The 27,517-nt window shown below is 36.6% G+C and overlaps 1 protein-coding gene across 4 annotated transcripts in view; it reads left to right on the forward strand.

Moving 5' to 3' along the window:
- Window positions 1–15,005, forward strand: part of Prrg1 (proline rich and Gla domain 1) — a 102,102-nt gene extending 87,097 nt beyond the window's left edge. For all 4 annotated transcript variants that reach the window (XM_013074014.3, XM_087189870.1, XM_021262582.2 and 1 more), the window contains one exon: window positions 14,399–15,005. In XM_013074014.3, coding sequence (XP_012929468.1) covers window positions 14,399–14,884 — 486 coding nt within the window. In that variant the 3' untranslated portion in view covers window positions 14,885–15,005. The remainder of the gene's footprint in view (window positions 1–14,398) is intronic.
- The last annotated feature ends 12,512 nt before the right edge of the window (window positions 15,006–27,517 follow it).

Genomic DNA, 27,517 nt, shown 5'->3' on the forward strand with positions numbered 1-27,517 from the left:
TCATAGAGTCCACAACAACCAAGTAGGTCAAGCTCTTCATTTCACAAATGAGGTAATGACATCCGCAGAAAAGTTGTTGATTTGCTCATATTCCCATCACAAGATACTGATGAAGCCTGAAATAGGACCCAGCACCTCTCACTTAATTCTGTATCTTCCTTATTCCTTTGATGCTCCCATCCTCATTGAGCACAATGCCCTCCTAATTTAATTTGTGATAATTATGCCAGGGATTTAACAAAGCAATAATTTACCTTCAGATTTCTTTTCTTTTTCGTTTTTTTTTTTTTTTTTTTTTTGGTCCTGGGGATCGAAGTTGGGAACTTGCGCTTGTGAGGCAGGTGGACATTTCTTTTTTTAATTGTTATTTTTTATTAGCACATGATTGTAGTCCATAATGGTCACATCCTTGTGGGGAATTAGTACATATACATAACGCATCTCAATTCTTTCTTTCATCCCTTTCCCTTTGCTCCCACCTTCCTCTATCTCTTGACCCCTTTCCCTTTTGCAAAAGATCTATCCCCATTTCTTTTTATCTCTCTTTCATTTTGCACTTTACTTATATTTTGGATTTTTCATATAAGAGAAACCATGCAATATTTAAACTTCTGTGTCTGATTCATTTCACTTAACATTGTGGTCTCAGAGTGCATCTATTTTCCTACAAATGACTCAAGAGTATCCTTTGTTATGGCAGAGTAGTACTCCATTGTGTATAAATATCACATTTTGTTTATCCATTCATCTGTTAATGGACATATAGGCCACCTCCAAGATTTAGCTCTTATGAGTTGTGTTGCTATAAATATAGTTATGTATGTGTCACTGTAATATGATATCTTCAACTCTTTTAGGAAGATACCTAGAAGGGGAATAGGTGGGTCGAGTGGAATGATTATCTTTAGTGTTTTGAGGAATCTCCAAACTGATTTCCATAATGGTTGTACTAATTTATATTCCTATGTACAAATGGCCAATAAATGCATCAAAAAATGCCCAACATCTCTGGCCGTTAGAAAAATGTAAATTAAAACAACACTGAGATTCCATCTTACTCCAGAAAGATTGGCTAACAACAAGAAATCAAATAAAAACAAACACCGGTGAGGATTAAGGGGAAAAAAGGTAACTTCAGGTTTCTTATGCCAGTCCTTACTAGACTATTAGTAAAGACATATATTGAACAATACTAATTTAAGCTCAGATATGATATAAAAAGCATTAGCTGATACTTGAGCCTCGCTTTATTTTTATTGCTTTAAAATGTTTTAACACAAAACCCATGGGGATAGACAAAGAAGGTGATACAGAAAGGTGATATTTTTCCATCTGTAGATAACTGTTGTGAGTACCAAAAAACTAGTGAATCTCCTTAGTTCTGACTGGAATTGGTGCTTGTGGAGTTTGATTTCCAATCCAATACTCAGCAGCAGTATACAGTACCTGTAGTGGACACACTTGGAATATAAAATTAAGATATATTTAAGAGGAGGACACCTAATGGAACTTGTATTATAATTGGGACAATTTGAAAGGAATATAGGGGTGAGCTGAGATTTCCTGTTATCTAAGAAATGGCAACCCGAACTCTTAGACATAAATCAAATAATAACAAATGCTGGTGAGGTGGCAGGGGAAAAAAAGCTAACTTCAGGTTGAACTTATAGGTTTGATTGTGAGATCATTTCAAGGGAGTTATCTTAAACCTATGAGGTTTCATTATAACTTTTAACAAATATCTAAAGAAGTAGAGGAAGGATAATGTAGTTTTATCTAAAGTTATTGAACTTTCTCAATTATGCAGATATATTTATTACTCTGAAGGACAAATTATACTAAAGATCCAGGCATGTGCTAATAATTAAAATGTGATAAATAAGAATTTTAATTCTCCATAAACCTATATTTTATATTAGCTTTTCATTAGATCTATTCCACTTGACTTTACTGGTTTCTATTTTAAAGTATATAAACACAGGAAAACCTCTAGACAAAAAAAGATAAATAAGTATCTACTGGAGATTTTAGTATTACTATTAATCATTAAGAGAGATTTTTTCAGTATACATCACTCAGTCTGCCATCTTTTCTCTACCGCCTCTTGTACTACTAACTTTCATTGTCATAGAAATTGTGTCCTCCTCAAAGTTTGAGCATCAGTTGCCTTACCACCATTACCCCATAGGAGAAAACAATTGCCTGAATTAATGTATTTTATGTCACAAATAGAGAGAGCAGAAAATGTTATAAATTTAAAAATGACTTCACCCTTTCTTCCTTGACAAGACCCCCAATTTACAGAAGTAACAATGTATTCAGTTACTAAGGGTTATTCATAATAAGTCTTGGCAATATTATTCATTTTTTTCCTGTAGTGATGTCTTCTTTCTCATTCCTGACATTGGTAATCTGTGTCTTCCCTCTTTTTTCCTAATCAAGGTGTTCAGAGATTTTTTTTTTAATATCAAAAAATCCTGCTTCAGGTTTTCTTTTTCTTTTTTTATTTCACTGAATTACCTTTTACAAAATCATTCCTCCAGTCTCCTTGATTTGGCTGTATTTTGTTCTCTTTTTTTTTTCTAATTCCTTAGAGTAGAAGATTAGACTTCTGATTTGAGAACTTTCTTCCTTTCTAATATTGTATGATATGATTATTTTTGGATTTATTGAGGCTCAGTTATGGGCCATAATATAATCTATTTAGGTAAACACCCATGTGCAGGTGAGGAGAATATGTTTCTAAAGAATGACTTTTAAAGTTTTTCTCTTCTATCACTTGAATACTGTTGCTTTTGATTTTTACTCTTTGTGATAACAAGTAATTACTGGTTGCCTGCAGAGAGGAGGGCTGTGTGACTTTTGAACCATGAACATGTATGACCTATTCAGAAAATTATTTGCATTATTAGAAATTACTATTGTTAGTATTTTGCAGTGGGGATGGAACTCAGGGTCACATGGATGCTAGGCAAGCATTCTACCACTGAGCTACATCCCATCCCTGCATTTTTAGAAATTTTAAAACTACTAATGGAATAATGGGAGTGGATAAAGTCACAAAAAATTTCCATACGTGGGAATACTATTGCAGATGAAAATTTTTGAGGAATTCTTAGAACAGGGGAAGCAGATGCTGTAATGTCGCTTTACTGAAAAAGTTGAAACCCTTCCAACCAGAGAACTGAACAACATTCAGAGAAATTTTAAGAAAGAGTCCATGAAATTGAAGAACTGCAGAAGGGCCTGGGGCAACTATGAGATTAAAAAGTAACTCTGAAAACCATGGTCTGTGTGCCCCAGGACTCCTCTAATCCTCCTCCACCCCTGCTCACAGAGGGCAATAAGCACCAGTGGCATTTTGTTCCCTTTAGTCCCCAGAATCTACACTCCAAAGACTATTAATTTGTTGAAGAAGAGAACAAAACTATAGCAGGACTTGAGACAGCTACAGAACTACACAGAAGGTACACCCAACAAAAACACATACCACTTGGAAGAGAGATCCACCAAGGTCTTCCAATGTTAGAAACACTCAAATTTTGATAAATAGGATGGTTTCCATCTCACCTCCAAGCTCTATGCAATATATCAGCTAAGGAGAAGAGAACCCCTTAACCGACCCACTCTGCCCAACCACTCACAGGAGAAGCCTATTAGTAAAGCAGAGCTCACAAGTGTAGATCAAATCCATGCTAATTTTCTAGGATAAGCCAATGAGTCCTTTATACCCAGTTATGAATGGTCAAAGGTTGGCCAGATATTTGAGGAAAGTGAAGATCCTAATAAAAATATAGAACTAATTCTGAAGGAGGAAAGCTATAATAGAAGAAACAGAAGATAGCTTTAACAAAAAATTAAATTTATATTTCCAGAATTTTAGGGAGGACAGTAAGATTAGAAAATGAAAACAGGCCCTGATAAAAGGGACTACTTACGGGAGGACAAGAGAAAGCCTTTGAACATTAGAACTTTAGCTGCAACATTAAAAAATTAAATAGAAACCAAACAGTGTAAAGTTGCCCCTGTTGTTAATGTAACTCAGCATTACTGTGCCAGGCTCTGATCCCTGGTCCTGGATCCCTGAACCCTGAATTTGATCATAAGTGGAAGGAGAAAAGTGGAAATCGCTGGCGTTCATAAGGTCTAGCAATGAATAAGAATTCATCAGAAGTGCAATTAGTATATAATTTGAAGTTAATGAGGAGAGCTATCATTCACATAAAGCTTTATGATATTAAATATGACCCATGACAGCACAAAACACCTATATTTATCGAAAGAGTCACGTTTGGACAGTATTCAAGTAAGTTGCTTACAGAAAACATCCAGATGAGTAACTCAAAATGGCTTGCACATATATTCATATATAACTTTTCAAAATATTGTACAGGTAAGATGGTCAGTTCAGAGTTGCTTAGGTTCCTCAGGGAACCTAGGACTCCTGACCTTTGCCCTCTGACATTAGCCCCTGGACCTTGACCCTCCTTTAGGAAATGCTCCTAACCTTCCTCATCAACCATTTCAGGCCCCACCTCAGATCCTCCTGACAGCACCCCACCCACATTAGGCCCCGCCCCACTTCAGTCACTACCCATTCCTGGCCCCATTCACTCTCCTCCCTGCCTCATACCTGCTTAGTCCAGGATCCCACCCTGTGCTGCCCTCTCCCCGTCCACCATGGGCACACTCCAAAGACCCACCGTCTCCACAGTTACCACCTTTGTCCATTCTGCTGAGTGAGGGCCTGTGCCACATGCAACACCTGCACCACCTTCATGCTCACTCTGCTCACCATGGTCCCTGCGCCCCCACAGGTCCGACAAAACTAGCACCTCAACTTTGAGGGCACCATCAGCAGCCAGATCTAACTGGAAGCTCTACACCTCTTATACCTACCTGCCCATGGCCACCTACTGCACCCGCTCTGACGAGGCCCTGAAGCACTTCATATGTTTTTTCCTGTGCAGCTCTCATGAGTGGAGAGAGCGCGCTGAGAAGCTCATGTGTAGGCAGAACCAGCACTGCCACCCTGTGCAACAACACAAAGCCTCACAGCAATGAGTGGCACAGAGGCCTCCAGACCATGGAGTTCGCCTTTCCCCTGGAGAAGAGCATCAACCAGGGTCTCCTGGAGCTGCACTAGCTGGTGGCCAACAAGAGTAATCCCCACTTGTGTGACTTCCTGCAATGGCACTACTTGTACTCCCTGTCCAGGTCCTCAAGGAGATAGACGAGGACTTGAACAAACTGTGCAAGATGGGGCACCTGGGGGAGGGCCTGGCGCACTTCCTCTTTTGCAGGCTCAGCCTGGGTGACAAAAACAAGGAGGACTGGGCTTACACTGTCGCCAGGGCCACAGACAGGGTCTTTCCCAGGTCACCGGGCCAGGTATGCACACTCCCTTATCACCAGGTTCACTTCAGTTCTTTGCTCTCTGATGGACGGTTGCTTCCCATAAAGTTTTTGGTTTTTAACACAGAGAAGGTATCCAGTTGATACCCGATTCACCTTTTAAGGATGAGGATAGATCCCTATTGAGGGTTTAAAATGGGCATCCAGTAGTCTCTCCATCCATGCACAGGCAGCTCAGGGTCTCCACAGTAGAGGGGAAAGGTATTCCATTGGCCCCTGGAAAACACAAAATTAGTCTTCCCTCCTAGAGTGTGTAGGTATGGGGGGTGAGATGGGTGGGTGACTGTTTATAATGGGGCCCTGCTGGGGCACTGCTGGGGCCCTGCTGTCTGTTTATAATAAGAGTGCAAAAACATGATGCCTTTGAGGCACAAGTGAAAGAAATAGTATTGTGCAGGGATTACAGTAAAGGGATACTAGGCTGTTGTGTAGCTTATTGACATAGAATGCTTGCCTAGAATCTAAGGCCCTGAGATCAGTTCTTAGCACCTCAGCACTGCAAATAAATAAAGGATTTTCAACTTTACCTAAAAACTTTTAGTTTATTCACATATGTATACATGCAGATGTTAACATCTGTTGATTCTGCATAGCATAAAAAAGCTCTGGAAGAGGACATGACATAGAACCTCCTTTGACCAGGTCACCCTTGGCCACAGTAGTAATGGGATTAAGCCTTAGCCCAGCTTACTGACCACAGCCACAGGTGAGTTACTGGAGTCACCAGCAAAGGGCACACGTATTGCCCTAAAAATACTTCCTTTTCTGTGGTTTTTCTCCCCATATGTGCCATCTCATCCATTAAAGTGACCTGATATTTTGATACCAAAATACATCATTAGAAGGGATGAAAAATATGAGCCTAAGGATAAAGAATATATTTGTGATATTTAACAGAAGAGTAAATTCCCTGGAATGTGAAGCCCATGACTGCAGCTTTCGTGAATAATGTAGATGGACTATAAGAGTTGAAAATGCAAAACCCATTAAAAGACTGTATTAGGGTTCTTCAAAGGAGTAGGACCGACAGAATGTATTTATAATTACATAGGGAATTTATTAGATTTGCTTGCACAGTCAGAGGCTGGATTCCTAGAATGACCTTGTGTAGTCTGCAGAGCTAGATAAACCACTAGGTAATGTGGCAAAGAAGCTGGAAGAGTCAAATCAAGAAGGGCTAACGATAGAACAAATCTCATTTCAAGGCTGAAGGCCCGGAAGCTCCCTGGAGCATTGCTGGTACAAAGACTACACATTCAAAGGTTGAAGGATCTGGACTCTGATGCTCACAGTTAATGACAGCAGCAAAGAATGCACCCACTTAAGAAGAGTTGAGTGTGTACATGCACGAAAGATTCCCCCTTTTGCTTTTTGTTCTATTGGACTATACCAGTCATATTCAGTGCTGATTCCCCACGCAGTTTGCTGAGCCCGATGCCAATCCTCTCTGGAAACATATTCACAAAAACATCCAGCCAGGTGCTTTATCAATTTTCTAGATATTTCTCACTCTAGACAAGTTGAAAAACAAGATTTACTATGACAAAAACATTTCATCTTATCCAAATGTCAGAGTAGTGTTGTTTGAGGAAATAAGGAGAATTACCAATTTCCAGATAGAGTTTGAACAAGTAAACAAGATCTGTTCATGGTTGGGAAGAGAGGAATGGAAGCTGGGGAAAATCATCTAGTTTCTGGGGATTGTCTTGAACAGGCAGATGAAGTGATAACCTTGTTCCCACTTGCATCAGATGTTTGGACCTGAAAAAAATAAGTGTGCATAATCAGGGTGTGGAGAGAGCATGAGTGAAGGGTTCCACATCAGGGCTACTGATAACATAATAATTAAAATCACCACAGAGTTTAGCACAAAGCTTCTCAAGCTTTGCTGCACATTAAAGTTAGCTACAGAGTTTCTGAAAATCTCAGTGCCTGGGCCAATTCTGGACCAAATGCATCAGCCCCTAGGGCAGGACCTATACATCCCAGATTTTGAAAATCAGTGCCAGCATCATGTGGTTCAACTTCACCTGAGAGCTGTTAGAAATGTCAAATCTCAAGCCCCACCCCATACCTCTTGATACAGGCTACATTTTTCACAAACTCCAAATGATGAGTATGTGCACTTAAGTTTGTGAAACTCTTTAGCACCCTGGTTGTCAACCAAGGCTACACCTAGAACAACCTATGATGCTGAACAATAGTACTAGTCCTCGAGCTTAAACAACTTATTCAGTCATTCCTTATGCACATACTAGACCAAACACTAAAAATGAAAATGTGCTGGAACTCCAACAACAATGATTGAATGGACAAATATCCAAATAGACTTGGAAATCTTTTGTTGCTTTTATTTATATTTCATATATATATGCATATGTATATATATACATATATATACATATCACACATACATGAACACACATGTGCACACTTGGAATTATTCTGTTTTATAAATAGCTTGGCAACTGATTTGTTATATAACAAATATGAGTTGGTAAAGTATGGCCTTGCAGCTAAACCCAGCCCATCTGTTCTTGTAAGTTAAGTTTCGTTAGAACAGATGCATAGCCATTTGTTTACATATTGCCTGTTATTGGGTTCATGGAACAAAGGTAGGGTTAGTATGTTATGTCCTGCAAAATCCAAAATATTTTGTCTATTTCTTAAAATGTTTGCCAGCACTGTTTTATAGTAATTTAATGAAGCCCCTACATTTACCTAAAACTGATAAATATTTTCAACTCCTTTTATGCCTCTAGTATGCTCATAACAGTTTTAGCATTGATTCTCCCTATTGCAGATACTCTCTGTCAGAGAGGAAAGCAATGAATGTATTGATTTAATCTAGGGTGCTGTAACTTATTATCACATCTCCAGCTAAAGGAAGTAAGCAGATTTTCTTACTTAAACAAAATCCATTTCACTCTTTCTTCTTAGCTAAGGCAACAGTGATTTTGCGGGGTGGGGGGTGACAGTATGCCCAGTTCTTAGTAATAAGTCACAATTAGTGTACCTCAGTCATGGCAATTTTGTTCCCCTTTCATGATATTTGCTTTATTAATCTCACATGCAGCCAGAGTGGCCATGTGACTGACTTCTGGACTATGGGATATGTGGAAATATCTTGTCTTTGAGAAATTTTATTTCCCTGAAAAAAGACAGAGCTTTGTGAAAAGAAAGCCTTTCATCTTCATGGTAATCATCCTTCTTGGGATGTAGATGTTTTTCATACATTTTCTTTGTTGTTGTTAACAACAATCTTGTGAGCATAGATTGTCCCAATTTTACATATGAGAAAATGGTTTCAAGGTACTGTCATTTTCTAAAACCACACAGAACAAGAATGATCTGGTTTCTGAAGAGACTAATGTAGTCGCATCATTGTCTCAATTCATTGCTCTGTGTAATACACTTAACACAAGTGACTTTATTTTAAGCATCAGGCCAGTGGAATGGTTCTCTGCAACTCTCCTTTATAAATGATTGACAGTTTTGTGGGCAGTGTGTGCACATTCCTGCTAGATATTCAGACTTACAGTCCATGCTCTCCCTTTTGCACCCAGTGTTTAGTGGCCTATTTTACTCTCCATGGTCACTAAACACACAGACAGGTCTCTAAACCTCGTCGGTGTTCAAAACTAGCTGCTGTCTCACCCTGGAATTCATAGCCAGGATTCCAGGAAGGGTTAACTGTACCTGCTGAGTTACTTAAAAGAAGAGATTTCTTTAAACTTTGGAAGAACTAATATATCTGAAAGGTTTATCAATAAAACCTGTATTTAATGATGAAGCCTTCCTCCTGTCCCTGTCCTCGGGGTTTCAAGTGTCCTCTCTGCATAGGAGGTAACCTTCCTTGGGGATTTTCTGTTCGGACTTACATGCATTTGTTTTGTGTAGATATCAGTGTACGTGGATACACACCCTCCCCTCCTTGACAATGTGAAAAAATGGATTTTTAACTGTTGACTTCACATGGTCACTGGTGATATTTTGGGACTTAGGATTCTTTCTTTCGCCTCTGACACCAGGACAGCTACTGTACCAAATTTCCCACCTTGATTGCTTTTAGACAAGTAACTGAATGCAATCCTTACTAGTTTCTCAATAATCACATCTAAATTAAAGACATTTTACTTCATGTAAGGTCCATGACACCTTGCAAAAAAAGAGATCCTCAAATGATTCTAAACAAGGTACAACTGAACTTTGTGCTCTCCATCCCCCAGTTATTTCATCTTCAACTGGTATTTTTAAAATACTGAGCTGACATTCAACATACATAATTGCTTTTAGGCATTTTACTACCTGTCAGGTCACTTTTCAAGATAATGCCTTACTTTTTGTATCAATTTACAAATGTTCCATTGTAGGAGACATCCCTGCCCAGTACTAGCAGGCTATGAGTGGCACATCCTTCTTGCCTTCCCTAATTCAGTTATATTGTTTTATTCAGGAGTCAGACTGAAGCCTTGCATGACTCAAACAGGCATGTCAGCTAGCAGAGTTGGGCTAATATTGCTCCTTTGCTAATGGCTGTCACCGAGGCCCAAGTCATGGTCTGTGAAGTGGCAGGGTCTTGCTGAATTACGTGCAGCTGAGGTCAGCGTGACCCCAATTAAAATCCTTTCCTCTGAATTATTGCTTCTCATTGACCTTGTGGGTTTCTTGTTAATCATGCCTGATCTCAGTACTGTTTTTTTTCTATCCTAGCAAGATAAGCAGTGCCTGCTCCCTAACAGCCCTGCCTTGTGCCATCATGCCAGATGTTCGGCAGTAATTCATGAGATGACTTCAAAGCTCTGTAGCTCCCTATTCCTTCTCACAATTGTACCTTCTCACAATAAATGCTGGATGCACTTGGGGGCTTTTATCTTTGTTGTCTAGAGCAGCACTGACCAGCACCCAAGACTCAGCTTCACTATAAGTCTAATTCTGTCTATTTTTTAACTTTAGCCCATGCTGTCATGGCTCACAGGAGGCTGAGACCTACTGCAGGGGTCTCCCGTGACATCCATTCCCGCTGACCCTTACATTCCATTTTCTCAGACTTAATTATATCTGTCAAGTGACTTCTGTGTAAGTACAGCCATTTTCTCTAGAATATCCCTCTTCATAAAGAATCTTAAGAATTTTGGACTTCTTGCTTAGATTTCCAACTTGGAGGTCTTTTGACCTTGTGCTCCCAACAAAGCAGCTTTCGGGGGTAGAATTGTTTTCTAATCCCTCATCTTCTACAGACTTTCTTCTCTCCTGTCATTCTTGTTCAAGGAAAGGGAACACCACATGAGTGTTGTATGCAAATGATTCTGGGCTCTCTGCAACAGTACAAATGCATTGGGAAATCAGCCACTTTCCAATTTTCCCAGGTCGGTTAGGAGCTGATTAATCAGAAATAAAACATGCTCAACTCTACCCTCTCCAATTATGATTATTGGCTTTCATTCAGGTTTGAGTCACTCAAATTGTATTCACAAATGGCACTGAGAAAATACAAAATAGAAAAGCATGTATTTCATGAAAGAGAAGAAAATATTGTCTGATAGAATCTGTCACTTACTGAACTGCTTTTACAACTTTTACAATGAAACGTCTACCTCTTGGGAGTCCTTCCTCTGAAATGGTTGTCAGACCTCTCTGGCAGCTTCAGATAATGTTCATCACTTGTATAATTTTAGCGTGTTCTAAAACCATGCATTCTTTTTAATAACTTTTCTTCATTAAACAAATCTTTTAAGGTATGCTTCAGATTGCTATAAAATATGATTTAATCATTGTAGAAGTTTTTGATTCAGTATGTCAAAGATTTGCCACTTTAAGCATAATTGTTAACCACTAGTTTTCATTCCCTCTAAAGCACTATTCTAAACGTCTTGAAATTATTTGCTCTTTCTGAATACCTTTTGACTGCTTTCAGTAAGATAAATAGCTTTCAGAGATATAAACTGAGGCTGTCTGGATGACAATTAAAATATCAGTCTTGATTTCAAGAGAATTTTTATCTGATCCTCTTACTGCAAGGTTAAAGTAAGTGTATTTGCAAGAGAAATAAACATGTCAGTACCTTTTTTGCTGAGATCATTGTTATCTTAATTGAAAATGCTTTATCCATAAAATAGGCTTGCATTTGACTACACATTAAACATGGAGGGAATATTGAATTTTATAGAATAATGGCCAAATTGATTTGAAACATCTTATATATCAAGGCAGATTGCTTTTTGGTTTTCATGTGCGTTATTAATGCTTGGTTATTCCATAATAATGTGTATATAGAAGAGCCACTTTTTAATGTGTTTATCTAAGGTTAACGTATATCATTTGGAAATCACATATATTTATTTGCATTCATAGATAAGAAATGGAGGCAAAATGTGATCTGAGAGACTAGCAAGAGAGATGGTAAAAGTTCACCTGCAGATAAAAGAAAATTTATCTCAGATCAGATACTTGATAGGTCTCCAGAAGTAGATGATTAACATTTTTATTCCACTTAGTGCAGATTGATTCCAAATTTATACTGAGTATATATTTGTTTAGCAGTACAACTATTATTAGTAAACATATGGGAGAAAGAGTAGATGGTCTACATTTTTTTTAAATGTAGACCAAAATGTTAACAGCGCTTATGCCTTTGTGATAAAATTGCAAGTAATTTCTTTTATTTTTTAGTTGTTTCCTCATTCGTGAAATGTTATATAATTAAAATTTGCTTTTTACTTTTTAAAAGTTATGTAAAGTTGTCAATTGTAAAAATGACAGTTACACAAAAAGTTAACAGTGCACAATTTGAGAAGCATATTTATTATTTAAGAAAAAACTGGCTGGGAATATAGCTCAATGGTAGAGCACTTGCCCCACTTGCACAAGGCCCCCTGGATTCCATTCCCAGCACCTTAATCAATCAATCATATTTAAAAGGCTTCATACACTTGTGTTTCATTAGTTTTCATCTGTGATTACATTGTTAATACTTGTGAAAAAAATAAATCACTTACATTTTCAGGTTTTTGGTATCGTTCTCGATGCTCTATTATTTATTTATTTATTTATTTAGGTACCAGGGCTCGAACTCCAGTCCTTGCGCTTGCGCAGCAGGCGCCGAAACCACTGAGCTAAATCGCTGGCCCCTTGACGCTCTATTTGGAGTGTACTTTTTCTACTTTTGGCTCATTCTAATTTTGAACCCTGCATATTTTTGCATGATTTTTTAAAAAGTACAATTCATTATGAATATGTATACCACCGCTAGTAAATCACACAATATTTCTCATAACACATCCCAGTTCATCTTAGAATTATAGAAGGTAATAATGCACTGTAGAGAATTCCAGAGTGAAACAGTGATGACTACATCACTGCTGTGCCCACAGAGTAGTTTAAAGAGCCATGTGACTAAGTAGATAAAACTTAGGACTATAAAACATACAGCTTCAGCACTCAGGGTCTTACTTTGTATGAGATTTGATATTTTATGTAAATGAAGTGCCCTTATAGGACATCTCAGTTTGAAATCCCTGATGTAGTCCAGCTCCCTTAGTTTTCCCATTTGGGTAATGATCTACCTCTCTTCCCAACACCTCTTTTTCCACTTAGGATTTTAAGGGTTCATTGATGCCAGAGATTTAAGTAAAATCAATGACCTATAATAGTTACAGGTAAATATGCCTCTAAGAAAAGTATTGACTCAGTTGAAACATATAAAAATGGAGTAAAAAGCTAGGGTTATAGCTCAGTGACAGAGTGCTTGCCTCGCATTTTCAAGGCTCTAGTCCAATCCCAAGGATTGCAAAGATAATTAAAATTAAGTAAGAAAGGAAAAAAATGGAGTCAATATCAATAGCATTGCGATTGATAGTAGTCTTTGTACCAAGATATGGAATAGATTATTCATTTTGCAGCATTGATTGAATATAATATGTAAAAATTAATTATAATCACTACCACTTATTGAGTGTTTGTTTGCCATGAACTTACTTAGGTGCATTATATGTTATTACATTCAATGCTCAGACAGCCTATAAAACAGATTTGTATTATCCCATTTTACAGGTGAGAGAACTAAGGCTTAAAGGAGTAGCTTGCTCAAATCTCATACCTAGTAATTGGGTCAAATTTCTTTTGTATTTTTTCAGTATTTCCCCAACAAATATTAAGACTTGAACCACCAGACCAGTTTTCACTTAGGATTAAAGTTCAGGTTTGGAAGTATCCTATTAACACTCTCTAAACTACCATGAGGTCTCTCCTAGGGATAAGAAGCAATTTTGACCTTCAGCCAACATCAGTGTACTAAACTTTGTGTGTGGAGAGGGAGTTAGGGAAGAATGTTTGGTGAAAGGGGACCTCAGACAGAACCATTGGAAAATAAAGTGTTTATTTGTGGAGTGTGGGTATTAAAAGCTTACAGAACCCTAATTAAGTAAACACTGTTAATTATGATGGAGACTGTGTGATGAGAACCTCAAAGTTTGATATGGAGAGACACTGACCTATATGTTTAAAGGTAAATTATCTGGTATAATCTGATAAAGAGAAAAGCTTCATTCCTTATTTTTTACTGTAAAATGTCAGCTGAAAATGTACATATCTCCAAGTCTTAAAAAAGAGTCTTAGATTCCGACCATTTTAAGGAGGATCCAGAGTAGCACACTGATGTACAGATAATCCCCAACTAATAATGGTGCGACTTACTGAGACTGTCATATGCTGTGCTGCCAATTGTGATGTTCAGTATGTTAGGCTTATTAAATGTATTTTCAATTTATGATAGTTTCACTGGGACATAACACCATCTAAGTTGAAGACCTTCTGTGTTTATAATTCCTTGTCATAGAAAATAGAGACTGTAAGGCATTTGAACCAACAGATCCAATTTTAGTCTTTCGTTCATTATGTTCATTGAATTCAGATAGTTACTCATCTAATGTTTCCCATCGTTTGATCACACTGATTTTTGATGTATTTTGTTTTGTATTTTCAGAAGGAGTTTTGGAACACCTACACAAAAGCACACCAAGGAGAGAGTAACAGAGGAAGTGACTGGTTTCAGTTTTACCTTACCTTTCCATTAATCTTTGGCCTCTTCATTATCCTTCTTGTCATTTTCCTAATCTGGAGATGCTTCCTAAGAAACAAAACTCGAAGACAGACAGTGACTGAAGGCCACATTCCTTTCCCTCAGCACCTTAATATTATCACTCCTCCTCCACCACAAGATGAAGTGTTTGATAGCAGTGGACTATCTCCAGGCTTTCTGGAATATGTAGTTGGGCGCTCAGATTCTGTCTCCACTCGCCTGTCCAACTGTGATCCACCACCAACCTATGAGGAAGCCACTGGTCAGGTGAACCTGTGGAGGAGTGAAACAGAACCTCATTTAGATCCACCCCCGGAATACGAAGACATAGTCAACTCCAGCTCAGCCAGTGCCATTGCTATGGTGCCTGTGGTCACTACCATAAAATGAAGCTACAGACTTTTTAACTCTAATCATTTTTAAAATACTAATGAAAGAACTTTCTAGCACTTTACCACTACATAAATATTCATTGACTTATTTTATTAAATTCTTACAGCATACCACTTTACCCTTATTGGTCTGATTTTCTTTAGTTTTGTTTTCTATTACGAAATCATTATACATGCTTATTTTTGCTAGAGGGAATATCTGAAAAGGGAAAACACACCAGTGGGTGTATTCATGTGATGATATATACATCAAGCTAGTGTATGTGCAACTATCCTAAAAATCTATTAACTTCTATCTAAATCACCTTCAAAGAGAACGTAACCCATAAAAATTGGGAAAAAAGAGGCACTGACAATTTATGTAACAGATAGCAAGCAACATGTTACAGAATTTTGCCAAACGGATGTACCTAGCATGCTTTCTAATTCTTATAGGCTTTTGTTAACCTCTGGTTCTCCATCTACCTTAAAAAGGGAAAAATGTGTGAAGTCACTCTTGATTTTAGGAATATCTCAGAAAGAAAGAACATACACATAGTGAGGAACAACTTGTTAATAGTGTATAGAAAGGAAATCACAGGTCAAGTGTGATCGGTGACTCACTTTATACTAGGACTTTTATTCTGCCTCAAATGAAACACTTTGCTTAGCTTAGCATCTTTGAATGTCTCGTGCTATTTATATTAACATCTCAGTGGGGAAGATTTCTGGCAATAGAATAATTTCTAAGTGGATATATGCATTTAATAACAGGCAGTAGATATGTATTATTTCTTTGCTTCTGGGGAGAGTAATAATTACTTTCTTCTTCCCATTTCATTGCCTTTTAGTCTCCTGTTTACGGTATCTCCTACCACCACAGAATCTTCAGTCACCCCAGATTTTAGTTAAAATAAAACTTTAAGATTGTTTTCTTGAAGGCTTTGCCTGAAGATTATGAGGAGACAATTTTCTATTACATTATGAGCTGTGATTTTTTATTGCTCTTCAGTTGGTGCAAAAATATTGTAAAGAATGTGTTATGGCAGATGGACACTAAACTATAGTCACACATAGATCTCATTATTGTTGCTATTTTATTTTGAATTTTCATCAAACTTCTTAAAACTACAGTATTTTTGCCTTTCCTTTGGAGCAAAGGGACCTGGCCATGAATGAACTGCCAATATAAACTGACTCAGAAAGAAAAAAAGGATCAAATGAGATATTTTGTGTGCAGGTAATTTGTAAAATATTAAGAGCTATTCAAATGTAAGATCCTTGTGTTATTATTGTGCTTCAGGGGGAATTTTCTCCTTGTTTCTCCAAACTTGAGTGGAGCTTTCACATAGTGAAAAATGGAAAAAATTGCTGATCTGTGTGGGTGGACTGTTACTTAATCCCTCCAATTCACTACTGTACACCGAAGCTGTGCCAATTTAAAGATGATTGCCAACCCAGCAAAAACAGAGTGAAGAAGTGTTGCAAAATAAACTAAAGTGTGTGAGTTGAGATAATAGGTGTCACAGCTTTCATAGAATAAAAAATGGTCATATCTTGATAATGATCTCAGAAATGACAATTATTATGAATTATGCCATGCATACATGGTGATCTTCAGTTTCTAATTAAATCTAAAAGAGTGATCCAGCAGTGATTTATCTACATGTGAAATTTTGGGTTGTTTTTAAATGAAAATTAAGGCTCTTTGTGTAGACTTCTGTCGGTAGCAACAGGCTTTACATTCGACCAGCAGTTTTCCAAGTATGACCCATGGACCCCTGGAGTTCTTGAAAACCTTCCAGAGGATCTGTGAGGCCAAAATATTTTCATCATACTACCAGGACATTATTTATCTTTTCACTATAATTCTCTCAACAAAGATTTGAAAATGTAAAACAATGTTGTCTCCCCACACAGTTTTTTCTGTTTTAAAAAATGTAGCTGTTTTTAATAAAAATTTTATTTACGTTGGCACATAATGAACTTTTAAGTGAATTAACACTTAAAATTTTGGTCTATTTTCTAATATGATAAATTTTAATAGATATAACTCTCATAAACAAAAACTCTTGGCATCCAGATCCCCAGTAAATTTTAAAAGTATAAAGGGACATCTGTAGACAAAAAGTTTGAGCAGTGCAGGACTACACAAAGGAACAAGAAATTCTATGACTAGGTATCTATTCTTACAACTTTATTTTACATTTTAAACTCCTAATATTGGATTTAATGCTGCCTCATAAAGATACCTGAATTACAGTATAAGAATGAATGCTGACCTTTGAAACAAAAGCCAAATGTTTAACTGATCAATAGCTACAGATTTTTTAGATTATTGATGAAAGATAACACTACTCCATAGAAATAGTTACATCAGCCACAGATCTCTTGGGAGCTTTGCATGATAATGAGAGAATAAACGAAATACCACTTTCTTCACGAAATATTATCTTAGGTTTGTTTGTTTGGATATGGTTTGGGTTTTATATTTTTAAAATCCCTTTTGCTACCCCGTCTGGTTTTATAAACTGAGTTTCTTAACTTTTATTATAATTACAGGGCTTGTCTGGAAAAAAAAATATATTTTTATGCTTTGCCTTTCTTACCTGATTGATATTGCATTTACCTTTGATCATTTTTAATAAAAGTTTATTTTTGAAGAATATATTTACTACCTTTCTTAAGCAGTAACTTAATTGAATCAACCAGTTTGTATTTAAATAAAAGAATGGGCTCAATGTTTATTCAGTAGAATGATTTACAAACCTCCACATGAAGTTGTTGCCTGGAATCCTAGAACTGGCACTTTTTGCTTCTCTGCTTTAAATGTCACAATAAACTGTATTTGTTTAACGTAAATAAAATGACTTTTTCTTTTCCTATTGACCAATACAAATAGAGATTTTGTGCTTGTTTTATTGCTAATGACTTCTTCAAGATTGATCTGATCCTGGGCCGGGGATTTAGCTCAGTAGTTCTGTCGCTTGCCTTGCAAGCGCAAGGACCCGAGTTTGATCCCTGGTACCAAAAAAACAAAACAAACAAACAAACAAACAACAACAAAAAAATTGATCTGATCCAAAAATTGCTGAAATGGCTTTAACTTGGTTGTGTATAAATAGCACGTGTTTTATTATAATAGTTCACATTTTTAAATGCTTGGTTTATATTAAATTATGTTATTTAACTATTTTTGTTTATACTAGATAGGATTTTTCTTATTTCTGTGTTTTTGTTATGTTAAATAAAGCTGTTTTTAAACCCAAGAGAGTTTTTCTGCCATGTGTCGTATTATGGTTAGGTGATAAACATTGTACACAAGATCTTATTAATTATCTGTTTAACAAGTTAAAGATTATGTTTCCTTTTTTTTCTTATGAACTTAGGGAATATATTTCAGCAGGAAATGGCCCAGCATGGTTGCACATAGTTGTAATTCTAGCACTCTGGAGGCAGAGGCAGGAGGGTCAATGGTTCAAGGCCAACCTGGGAACATAGGAAGACCCCATTTCGAAGATAAAACAATAAAAAGAAAAAAGGACAGTGGATAGAAATAAATCAAAAATCACCTGGTCAAATCCTCAGAATGTTCTTATTATAAAAAATAAAAACGTTCTGTACCACTTTTAAATGACTGGCAAAATAAGAAACATTTGTTCCAAAGAAATAGATTGAGTTCCTTGATGTAGTTGTAGTTTGTGAAGTCCTGGAAATGGTGGTTTTTACAGATATAAAAGAAGTTGGACATTTTTCCTGCTCAGCAGGACAGTTTACCTTGGACATTTGAGAAAAATGAGAAAAGAATGCACACAATAAAAACGCTATGGCTGGAGATTTAGCTCAGTGGTTCCGCCGCCTGCCTTGCAAGCACAAGGTCCTGAGTTTGATCCCTGGTATCAAAAAAACCAAAACAAAAAAACCCACTATGGCCACGGGGCATTTTCCTAAGTGTAGCTATCTTAGAGAATAACAGCTGGTGCTTCATGTCATTAACCAAGCGAATGTAAATGAGTTTATAGCATAAAAATTGAAATTATTTAATCTACTCAAGGAGGGATTTTATATATACATCATAAGTCTAGGTATCCATTTCATAAGCATAAGTCCCCAAAGAGTTGCCCAAAAATGCATTGAAATGCATTTATTTAAAAAATATATGACAATTTCTAAGAATTATGTAACTTTCAACTTAATGGACACAGCCATGCAATTCCACACCTATATTAAGACATTTCAAGCGCCAGGTGATTCCTCATATGCTTTCCTTGAAGATAATCCTATTTTTAAACTGTCATAGGTCACTTTTTAAAAGTTCATACTTGGTTATGGCCATATGGACTTGCTTTTTTCTTTCTATAAGCTCATAAGATATTTCAGAAATGTTCAAGCCTGATGTTTCTGAGCTGTTTTTCCATCTTCTAGCTCATGGAACTTACCTACCTGCTTTCTCTGAGCCTTTCTAAATTCCTGAAGTTCTTCTCAAGTAAGAAATGTGTTTAATCCTTTTAACTCCTTTCCTCATATACATCAAATAACTAAAAGTGATGACTTATTTTTTTCATTAAGTTTATTGGTACGTTTTAAGTATACAATACAGTTGCATTTATCATTGGGAACATGTACCTTTACATGATGTATCTTGGTTCTTATTTTTCCCCATTCCCCTCCCCTCCCTTCAACCCTCCACCCTTCCCTATTTACAAAGACTTTGTTTCCATTTTTGTCCTTTTTCTCATATTTTTTCCTTTCCCTTCTTTCCTTTCCCCTACCCCTGCCACTTTTCCTGCCCCTTTAGACCTTTTCTTCCTATTTCATGTTATCAATTATACATTTTGATCCTTATTTACACTTTTAGTTCCTTACACCAGAGAAACTGTTCAGTATTTACATGTGTCTCCTATTTGTTTCACTTAAGACTATGGCCTCAATGTGCATCCATTTAGCTATAAATGTCTCTAGTTTCTCATTCTTTATGGCTGAGTGGTACTCCATTTTATAAAAAAAACCCAAAAAAAACAAAAAACCACATCTTCTTTATCCATTCTCCAGTTGATGGGCAATTGGGCTGTTTCCAGTGCTTTAGCTATTACAAACTGCCGCTATAAACATGGACGCACTTATATCACTGTGATATGATTCTTTTAATTCTTTTGGGAAGATACCAAGCAGGGGAAGAGCTGGATCAAATGGGACCTCTAGCCCTAGTTCTGTGAGGTATCTCCATACTGATTTCCACAGTGGTTGCACCAGTCTGCACTCCCACCGACAATGGAGAAGGGTTCCTTTCTCCTCACAACCTGGCCAACATTTGTTATTGGATGATTTCTTGATAGCAGCCATTCTTTCTGGAGTGAGGTGGAATCTCAGTGTTGTTTTCATCTGCATCTCTTGAAGGAGCAGTGATGTTGAACATTTGATGACTTATTTTTTTGTAAGACATGAATTGACCAAAGCATGAGTAGCTTTCTGGCTGGTCTCCTTAATGCTTGTCTTTCCAAGGTGATAGTTATTGTTATTGATATTGGTATTATTTGGTATTGGGGATTGAAAACAGGGTGCTCTACCACCTAAGTACATCCCCAGCCCCTACCCCTTTAGTTCTTACCTCCTTCCATTTTCTTAAACTTTGTATCATGATATTTTGTACTCAGTAATTTTATTTACTTAATCTGATTATTTCTTTTTCTGGACCCAGCAGCTTTTCTAACCTATTTTCTTCTGTAGTTCAAATGATAGATATTCGCAAAATTCTTACTTTGTTTGACTTAGTAATGGAATTAGAAAGTAATAGTGTTGATGGCTGTTGTCCTGGGTGTCTTGCAGTTAGACTAAAGCTGAGATAACCTTATCATTGGAAGAAGTTTAGAAGCCTAATTCCACTCTAGCTCACAAAGTTTCTTACCCAAAGTCACATGGTATTTATAAGCAGTTATCTTTATCACAATCCTGTATATTAGTCCATTTTGTGGTTTTTATAACTTTTCAGCAATGGAAACTAAATTTTAAACAATGTTTCACAGAACCTTATTATGAAACAGATGGCACTATTGTGGTTGACTTCAGAAAAGTGAGGGTTAGACCTCATAATCTGTGACCTTCCTTATCAACCCTTATTACTTCAGGTCAGTTCAAGTCACCTCTGAAAGTCTTGGAATTTGACAAATATATGTTAGAAACCACATAATGCAACATCTGTTGATACTCAGTTTTACAGTTCTTCATCTTTCCACCACAAACAAGATTACAGAATCTTTTCCACTTATAGACTGCGGCCCAAAAGTCTATTTTTAGTTTAGTTGTTCCAAACTCACAAGTGTAATTGGGCTTCTGTCAAAGTGGCTGGCTAGAAGTGCCAGACATGCACCCCTTTCATAAAGAAGGACTAAATCAAAGAAGAAATAGTTAATATGTGGCTAGACTATTTGGAGGAGAGTGCTAGAGTACAGTGCCCATGAAAGACAAACATTAGAAAATGGAGACATGGGATGGCCCTGTAAAGAAGGGAACAATGTGCCTTGCATCAATCACCTCTTTGTGCCAGTTGGGATATCTTGAAATTGGGAAAAAAATCTGTAAGGGTAAATGATAAATATGAGTCCACAAGTACCCCCCATTGACTCCATGGACAACTAAAGTTTTTGTTGCTGGGGAACCATACAGCCCTTATAGGCTCCAGTTTAGGTAGCAGTGAGTGGGTATTCAACACTGCCTCCCTCCAGAGAGGTAACCCTGTCTACATCGTACTCTGCTTCAGTCAGGCTGCTGCTGCATTAAGGTCACTTTCAGATGAGACCCACCCAAAGATTCCAGGGGCTGAGTCAAATTATCATTATTTGCAGATGACATGATCCTTTACATAGAAGACGCCACAAAATCTACCAAACGACTCTTATAATTAACTAAATTGAGTAATGTAGCAGGATATAAAACCAACACACAAAAATCAATACCTTTCCTGTATACTTATAATTAAATTAGGAAAGAAATTAAGAAAAAGATACCATTCACAATAGCACCAGGAAAAAAATAAATACTTAGGAATTAACCTAACCAAGAAACTGAAAGACCTCTGCAATGAAAACTACAGCACTCTGCCAAAGGAAATCAAAGAGGACATCAGAAAATGGAAAGATATCCCCTGTTCCAAAATAGAACTAATATAGTCAAAATGGCCATATGTCCAAAATTGATACACATATTTAATACAATCTCAATAAAAATTCCCACAGCATTCTTCACAGAGCTGGAGAAAACAATCCTAAAATTTATATGGAACCAAAGGATATCCAGAATAGCAAAAGCAGTCTTGGATTAAAAGTGCAAAGGGCGAGGCATCACAATCCTGTATCTGAAGTTATATTACAAAGCTACTATGATTTAAATAAAAGAAAAAACACCAACATGATACTGGCGCAAAAACAGTCATGAGGACCAATGGATGCAGAAATAATCACAGACACATTAAATTATTTGAGGTTTGACAAATGGGCAAAAAACATACACTGAGGGAAAGATAGTATTTTTAATAATGGTGTTGGGAAAACTGGCTACCCACATGCAAAAGATGGAATATAGACCCATATTTTTCACCAGGTGCTAAACTAAAATCAAAATGAATCAAAGAACTAAATGGTAAAAACACTTAACCTGCTGGTAGACAAAATACTGTAGGTAAAACTTTGAAGTCATAGGTTTAGGCCAAGACTTTCTAAATAGAATTCCATTGCACAAGAAATAGTACCAAGAATTAAGAAATGAGATCGCATCAAGTTAAAAAGCTTCTGAGCTTCTGTATGGCAAAAGAAAACAATGCTCAGAATGAAAAGATAACTTAAAGGATGGAAAAAATTTTACTAGCCATACTTCAGACAGAAGAATAGTATCTAGACTATATAAGCAACTTTAAAAATTAGACCCCCTAAAATAAAAGATCCAATCAAAAAACAGGCAGCTGAAATAAATAGACATTTTACAGAAGAAGTACAAGTGGCCAATTAATTTGTGAATAAATGCTCAACATCACTGTCCATTAAGAAATGCAAATTAAAACAACACTGAGATTCAGGCTTATCCCAAAAAGGATGGCCATCATCAGCTAGCTATTCCTCTTCTAGGTATCTTCCCAAAAGAGTTTAAAACATTATATTATTGCAATACATGCATGCACATGTTTATAGCAGCACAATTCATAAGAGCTAAATCTTGGAAGCAGCCTGTATGCCCATCAACAGATGAATGGATAAAGAAAATGTGGTATTTATATACAACAGAGAGATACTCTGCCAGGAAGAAAGACAATTTTGAGAAATTTGTAGAAAAATGGATGCACCCAGAGACCTTAATGTTAAGTGGATTGAATCAGATACACAAGCTTAAGGATCACATGGTATCTCATATGAGAAATTCAAAGTATAAATAAAGAGCAAAATATAAAACAGATAATAGGAAGTAGAGAGATAGATCTTTTGCAAAGGGGACAGGGATCAAGAGATGGAGAGAAGTGGAAGGAGGGGCAGGAAAGGAAATGAAAAAAGAAAGTAACATGCATTATGTACATGTACCAATTCCCAAATGAAGAATGTAAACATTATGGTCTACAAATACATACTAATAAACAAAGAAGAAAGGCAATCATCCACCCAAAGAATTATATGCTAGAGCACAGTAAAAATTAACCAACCAAATAAATACATATTTTTTTTAAATTAGAAGGAGTGTAAGAGTCAGATGAGATTTTTTGCAGTACAAAAAGTTACACATTGCTTTTCAAAAGCAAGCTAAGACCAATATGCTATAGGTGTTAGTAGGAATATATAATAAAGCTGTCCCTGATTTATACTAAGCACAAAAAAACTGGTTATTTATTACCTAGAAAGGACAAGTGCTTTAATTTTTATCAGGTGTACTGTTTTAAAAATCCAGGCTTTGAGAATTTTTCCATGATGCCTCAGAAAGGCAGCTGGATTAAACCCCCCAAAACAAAATTATTGTTATTCCATTTAATGCAAGACTAAGATGGAGAGAATCATCTGTATTGACAACTATCTGCAAGGGGCTGATTTTAGTAGCACTTTAAAAATTTATTTGTTAGTGCATATTTGTAATGCATAATGACTATTTTCATTGTGGATATTTGGTACATGCACATGACACATCTTAATTCTTTTTACATCCCTTTCCTACATACATCTCCTGGTCTTTTCCCATTTGCAAAAGATCTATCTCCCTGTTTCCTTTTATCTATCTTTTATTTTGTTCTTTAACTTATTTATACTTTGAGTTTCTCATATAAGAGAAATTATATGGTATTTGAGCTTATGTGTCTAATTTATTTCACTTAACATTATGCTGTCAAGGTGCAACCATTTTCATATATATGACCCAAAATTACTTTTTTATAGCATAGTAGTATTTCATTGGGTGTAAGTGCCACGTTTTTATCCATTTATCTGTTGATGGACATATAGGCTACTTCCAAGATTTAGCTATGGTATTATGAATTGTACTGCTATAAATGTACATGCATGTATTCCTGTAAAATATGATGTTTTTAACTTTTTCAGAAAGACACCTTGAAGGGGAATAGCTGGGTCAAATAGAATTTCTAGTTTCAGATTTTGAGCAGTCTTTGTACTGATTTCTGAAGTGGTTATACTAGTTTATATTCCTACCAACAGTGTAGAAAACTTTATTTTCCCCTGTAGCATTTGTTATTATGTGATTTCCTGACAATGACCATTCTTTTCAGGGTAAAATGGAATCTCAGTGTTGTTTTAATTAGTATTTCTCTAATGACCAGTGATGCTGAACATTTTCTCATGTATTTATGGGCATTTGTACTTCTGAGAATTGTCTATTCATTTGAATTGCCCCTTTTTTGATTGGATCTTTTATTTTTGGAGGTCTAATTTTTTTTACTTCATTACACAGTCTAGATTTTAGTCTTTTATGCAAGGATTAGCTAGCAAAATTCTTTCCCATTCTGTAGGGTTTTTTCTTCACTTTTTTGGGTTGTTTACTTTGCTGTGTAGTAGCTGTATAATTTGCTCTATCCCATCTGTTGATTCTTGATCTTATTTCTTGTGCAATTTGGGTTCTAATCAGAAAGTCCTTGCCTATGCCTATGTCTTCAAGAATTTTACCTATTTTGTCTTCCACCAGGTTAAGTGTTTCTGTTTTAATATATAGATATTTGGTCCATTTTGATATTAGGTTAGTATATGATGAGAAATATAAGTCTAGCTTCAATTTTCTTCATGTGTAGAGGCAATTTTCCCAAGACATTTCTTAAAGAGGCTATCTTTCTTCCAGCACGTGTTTTTGGCCCCTTTGACAAGTATTGCATGGCTAAATGTGTCTTGGATTGTTTTTGCATTCTCTGTTCTGTTCCATTGATCCTATGTCTGTATCTAAGTTTTCCTTTTTGTTGTATATCTGGGCTTTGACTACAATATGTTGTGGGGAGCTTCTTTTTTGTCATGGTTATTTAGCAGTCTGTAAGTCTTGCTTACCTGTATGTAAAAGTTTTTTTTAATCATACTTGGAAAGTTTTCTACTATGATTTCTCTAAACAGATTTATTCCATGTGTGCTGTCTTCTATCTCCAATTAGCCTTAGAGTTATCTAGTAGCTGTTGACAAATTTTTCTTGCTCTCTTATTAATTTTAAGGCTTCTCTGAGTCTATCATCATGTAAAAAGCATTTGTTCCTCGACTTCTGAAACTCTGTCTTCACACTGGCCATTACTGGTGTTTATTCTATAGAATTCTTTATCTCCAGGATTTCTGTTTGGTACCTTTTCATAGAGCCTATATGTTTAGTAAATTTTTCATTCATGTTTTGAACCGTTTTTGTCAGCTCCTCCAATTTTTTATATCTTTCTTCCATAACCACCCCTAGTCATTTTGTATAATAGTATGTCTTCTTTGAATTCACCAAATTCTTTAACTTGCTCTTTAATCATTTAGTACAGCTCGGTTGTCTGATGTTTGCTTTCCTCTCCAGCACTGTGTGCTGGCCCACTTTGGGAAAGTTGGGAGTTGTTTTTTTTTTTTTTTTTTTTTTTTGGAGGAGGATTCTGTTGTCTTGTTTTTTCAGGTTCCTATTTTTTCCTTTTGTGCTGAGGGTTGAAGTCAAAGAGAGTGAAGAGGGTTTGTTGTTGCTATGAACATATCTTTAGTTAGGCTCTGTTTTCCAGTGGTATGTTCTTGGCTTTATTTGTCCAGAGGTATTGTTTACCCCTTCAACCTATTCAATTTAACTGAGTTGAACTCTGTCTGCATTCTAAGGAAAACATTTCTACTGATTGTAACATCAATAGATCTGACCATTCATCAAACATATGTATTAAAATTTGTTTTAACACTTTCACCCTTTGTTTTATTTTGTTTTTTATTGTCTGGTACCAGGGATCGAACTCGGGACCTTGCACTTGTGAGGCAGGCGGCAGAACCACTGAGCTAAATCCCCGGCCCTACTTTCACCCTTTATCAGTACCCCTTACAGTGTACACTATACTGTTATCAGCAGTCGTTGTGTGATGTAGAGGGAGAAGAAATAGGAAGAAGAAGAGGAAGGGGAAAAAGAAGAGGATAACTCAGTAGAAGGAGAGAGAGATAGGAGAAATATATAAGGGTTCAGATAGTAGAAGGCCTTTTATAGTTAGAGTAAAAGTGTTTAGGTGTTTTAAGAGAATATAATGTGGGGGGAGGGGATACATGTAGGAGGAGGGAGGTGTGACTAGGTATTGAGGTAAACAGTGAGATTGTTGGGCAACACTGATGTATTTGTGGTTAATTTTGTTAGAATCCTCTAAGCACAAAGGGTTACCTTGACATGAGCATGAACAATACCATTCAGATTAAAGCACTGGTCTACCCTCATTCTAGGTTTTTACATATACAAGCATTTTTTACATATATATGAAAAGTGGAAAAGAGATTAGGTAAGGCAGTGGGATAGTTAAAATAAGGAAGAGTGAAGAGAATAGTATAAGAAGGAAAGAAGGCTAAAAAGGGAAAAGAAAGGTAAACAGAGAGAAAAATCAAGGAAAATACTTGAAAAAATTTAAAATATAGTTTTGATACAGAAGACTTGAAGAAAACAAATGAGAAAAAATGGAGACAACACAGAATAGGTACATGAGCCAGAAAACACAAACAATCCCCACATGGCTTCTATGCCATGTAGTAAGTGTCCACACAATTTCCCTTCATCTCCTTATAGGCAGCCAAGCCAACCCCCCCAGCACCTGTGCCTGCAGGATGTTTAACTGCCTGCCCAGGAGTAAGGGCTGTCACTTTCATTGGGCCAACCTCCTTGCCACAAGCCATGCTTTGGGGAGGATTAACTGCAATCTTTATCCTCTGTATCAAGATCCAACCTCAATTAATCTGAGAAGAGGATGATGTAAAATGATTTGCTTGACAGGAATGTCCTATCACTTCTGCTTCCCTTAATGTTGGGCAAACCCTGTGTTTATTTCAGTGTTTTCCCTCAAGGGGATTTCTGGCTAGTATATCCTCAGAAGTTTTCTGCCCTGCCAACCCACTTTGTTCCTCGGTGTTCAGGTCCCAAATGGTCCCTGACTCAAGAGCTCCCCTTTCCAGCCCTCAGAACCCATTGTGAACCCTGGGCTTGGCTTAATGTC

The sequence above is a fragment of the Heterocephalus glaber genome, unplaced genomic scaffold (assembly GCF_053883595.1).
Source record: "Heterocephalus glaber isolate CG9 unplaced genomic scaffold, H.glaber_assembly_v1.0 deba00001547, whole genome shotgun sequence".
Lineage (NCBI taxonomy): Eukaryota > Metazoa > Chordata > Mammalia > Rodentia > Bathyergidae > Heterocephalus > Heterocephalus glaber.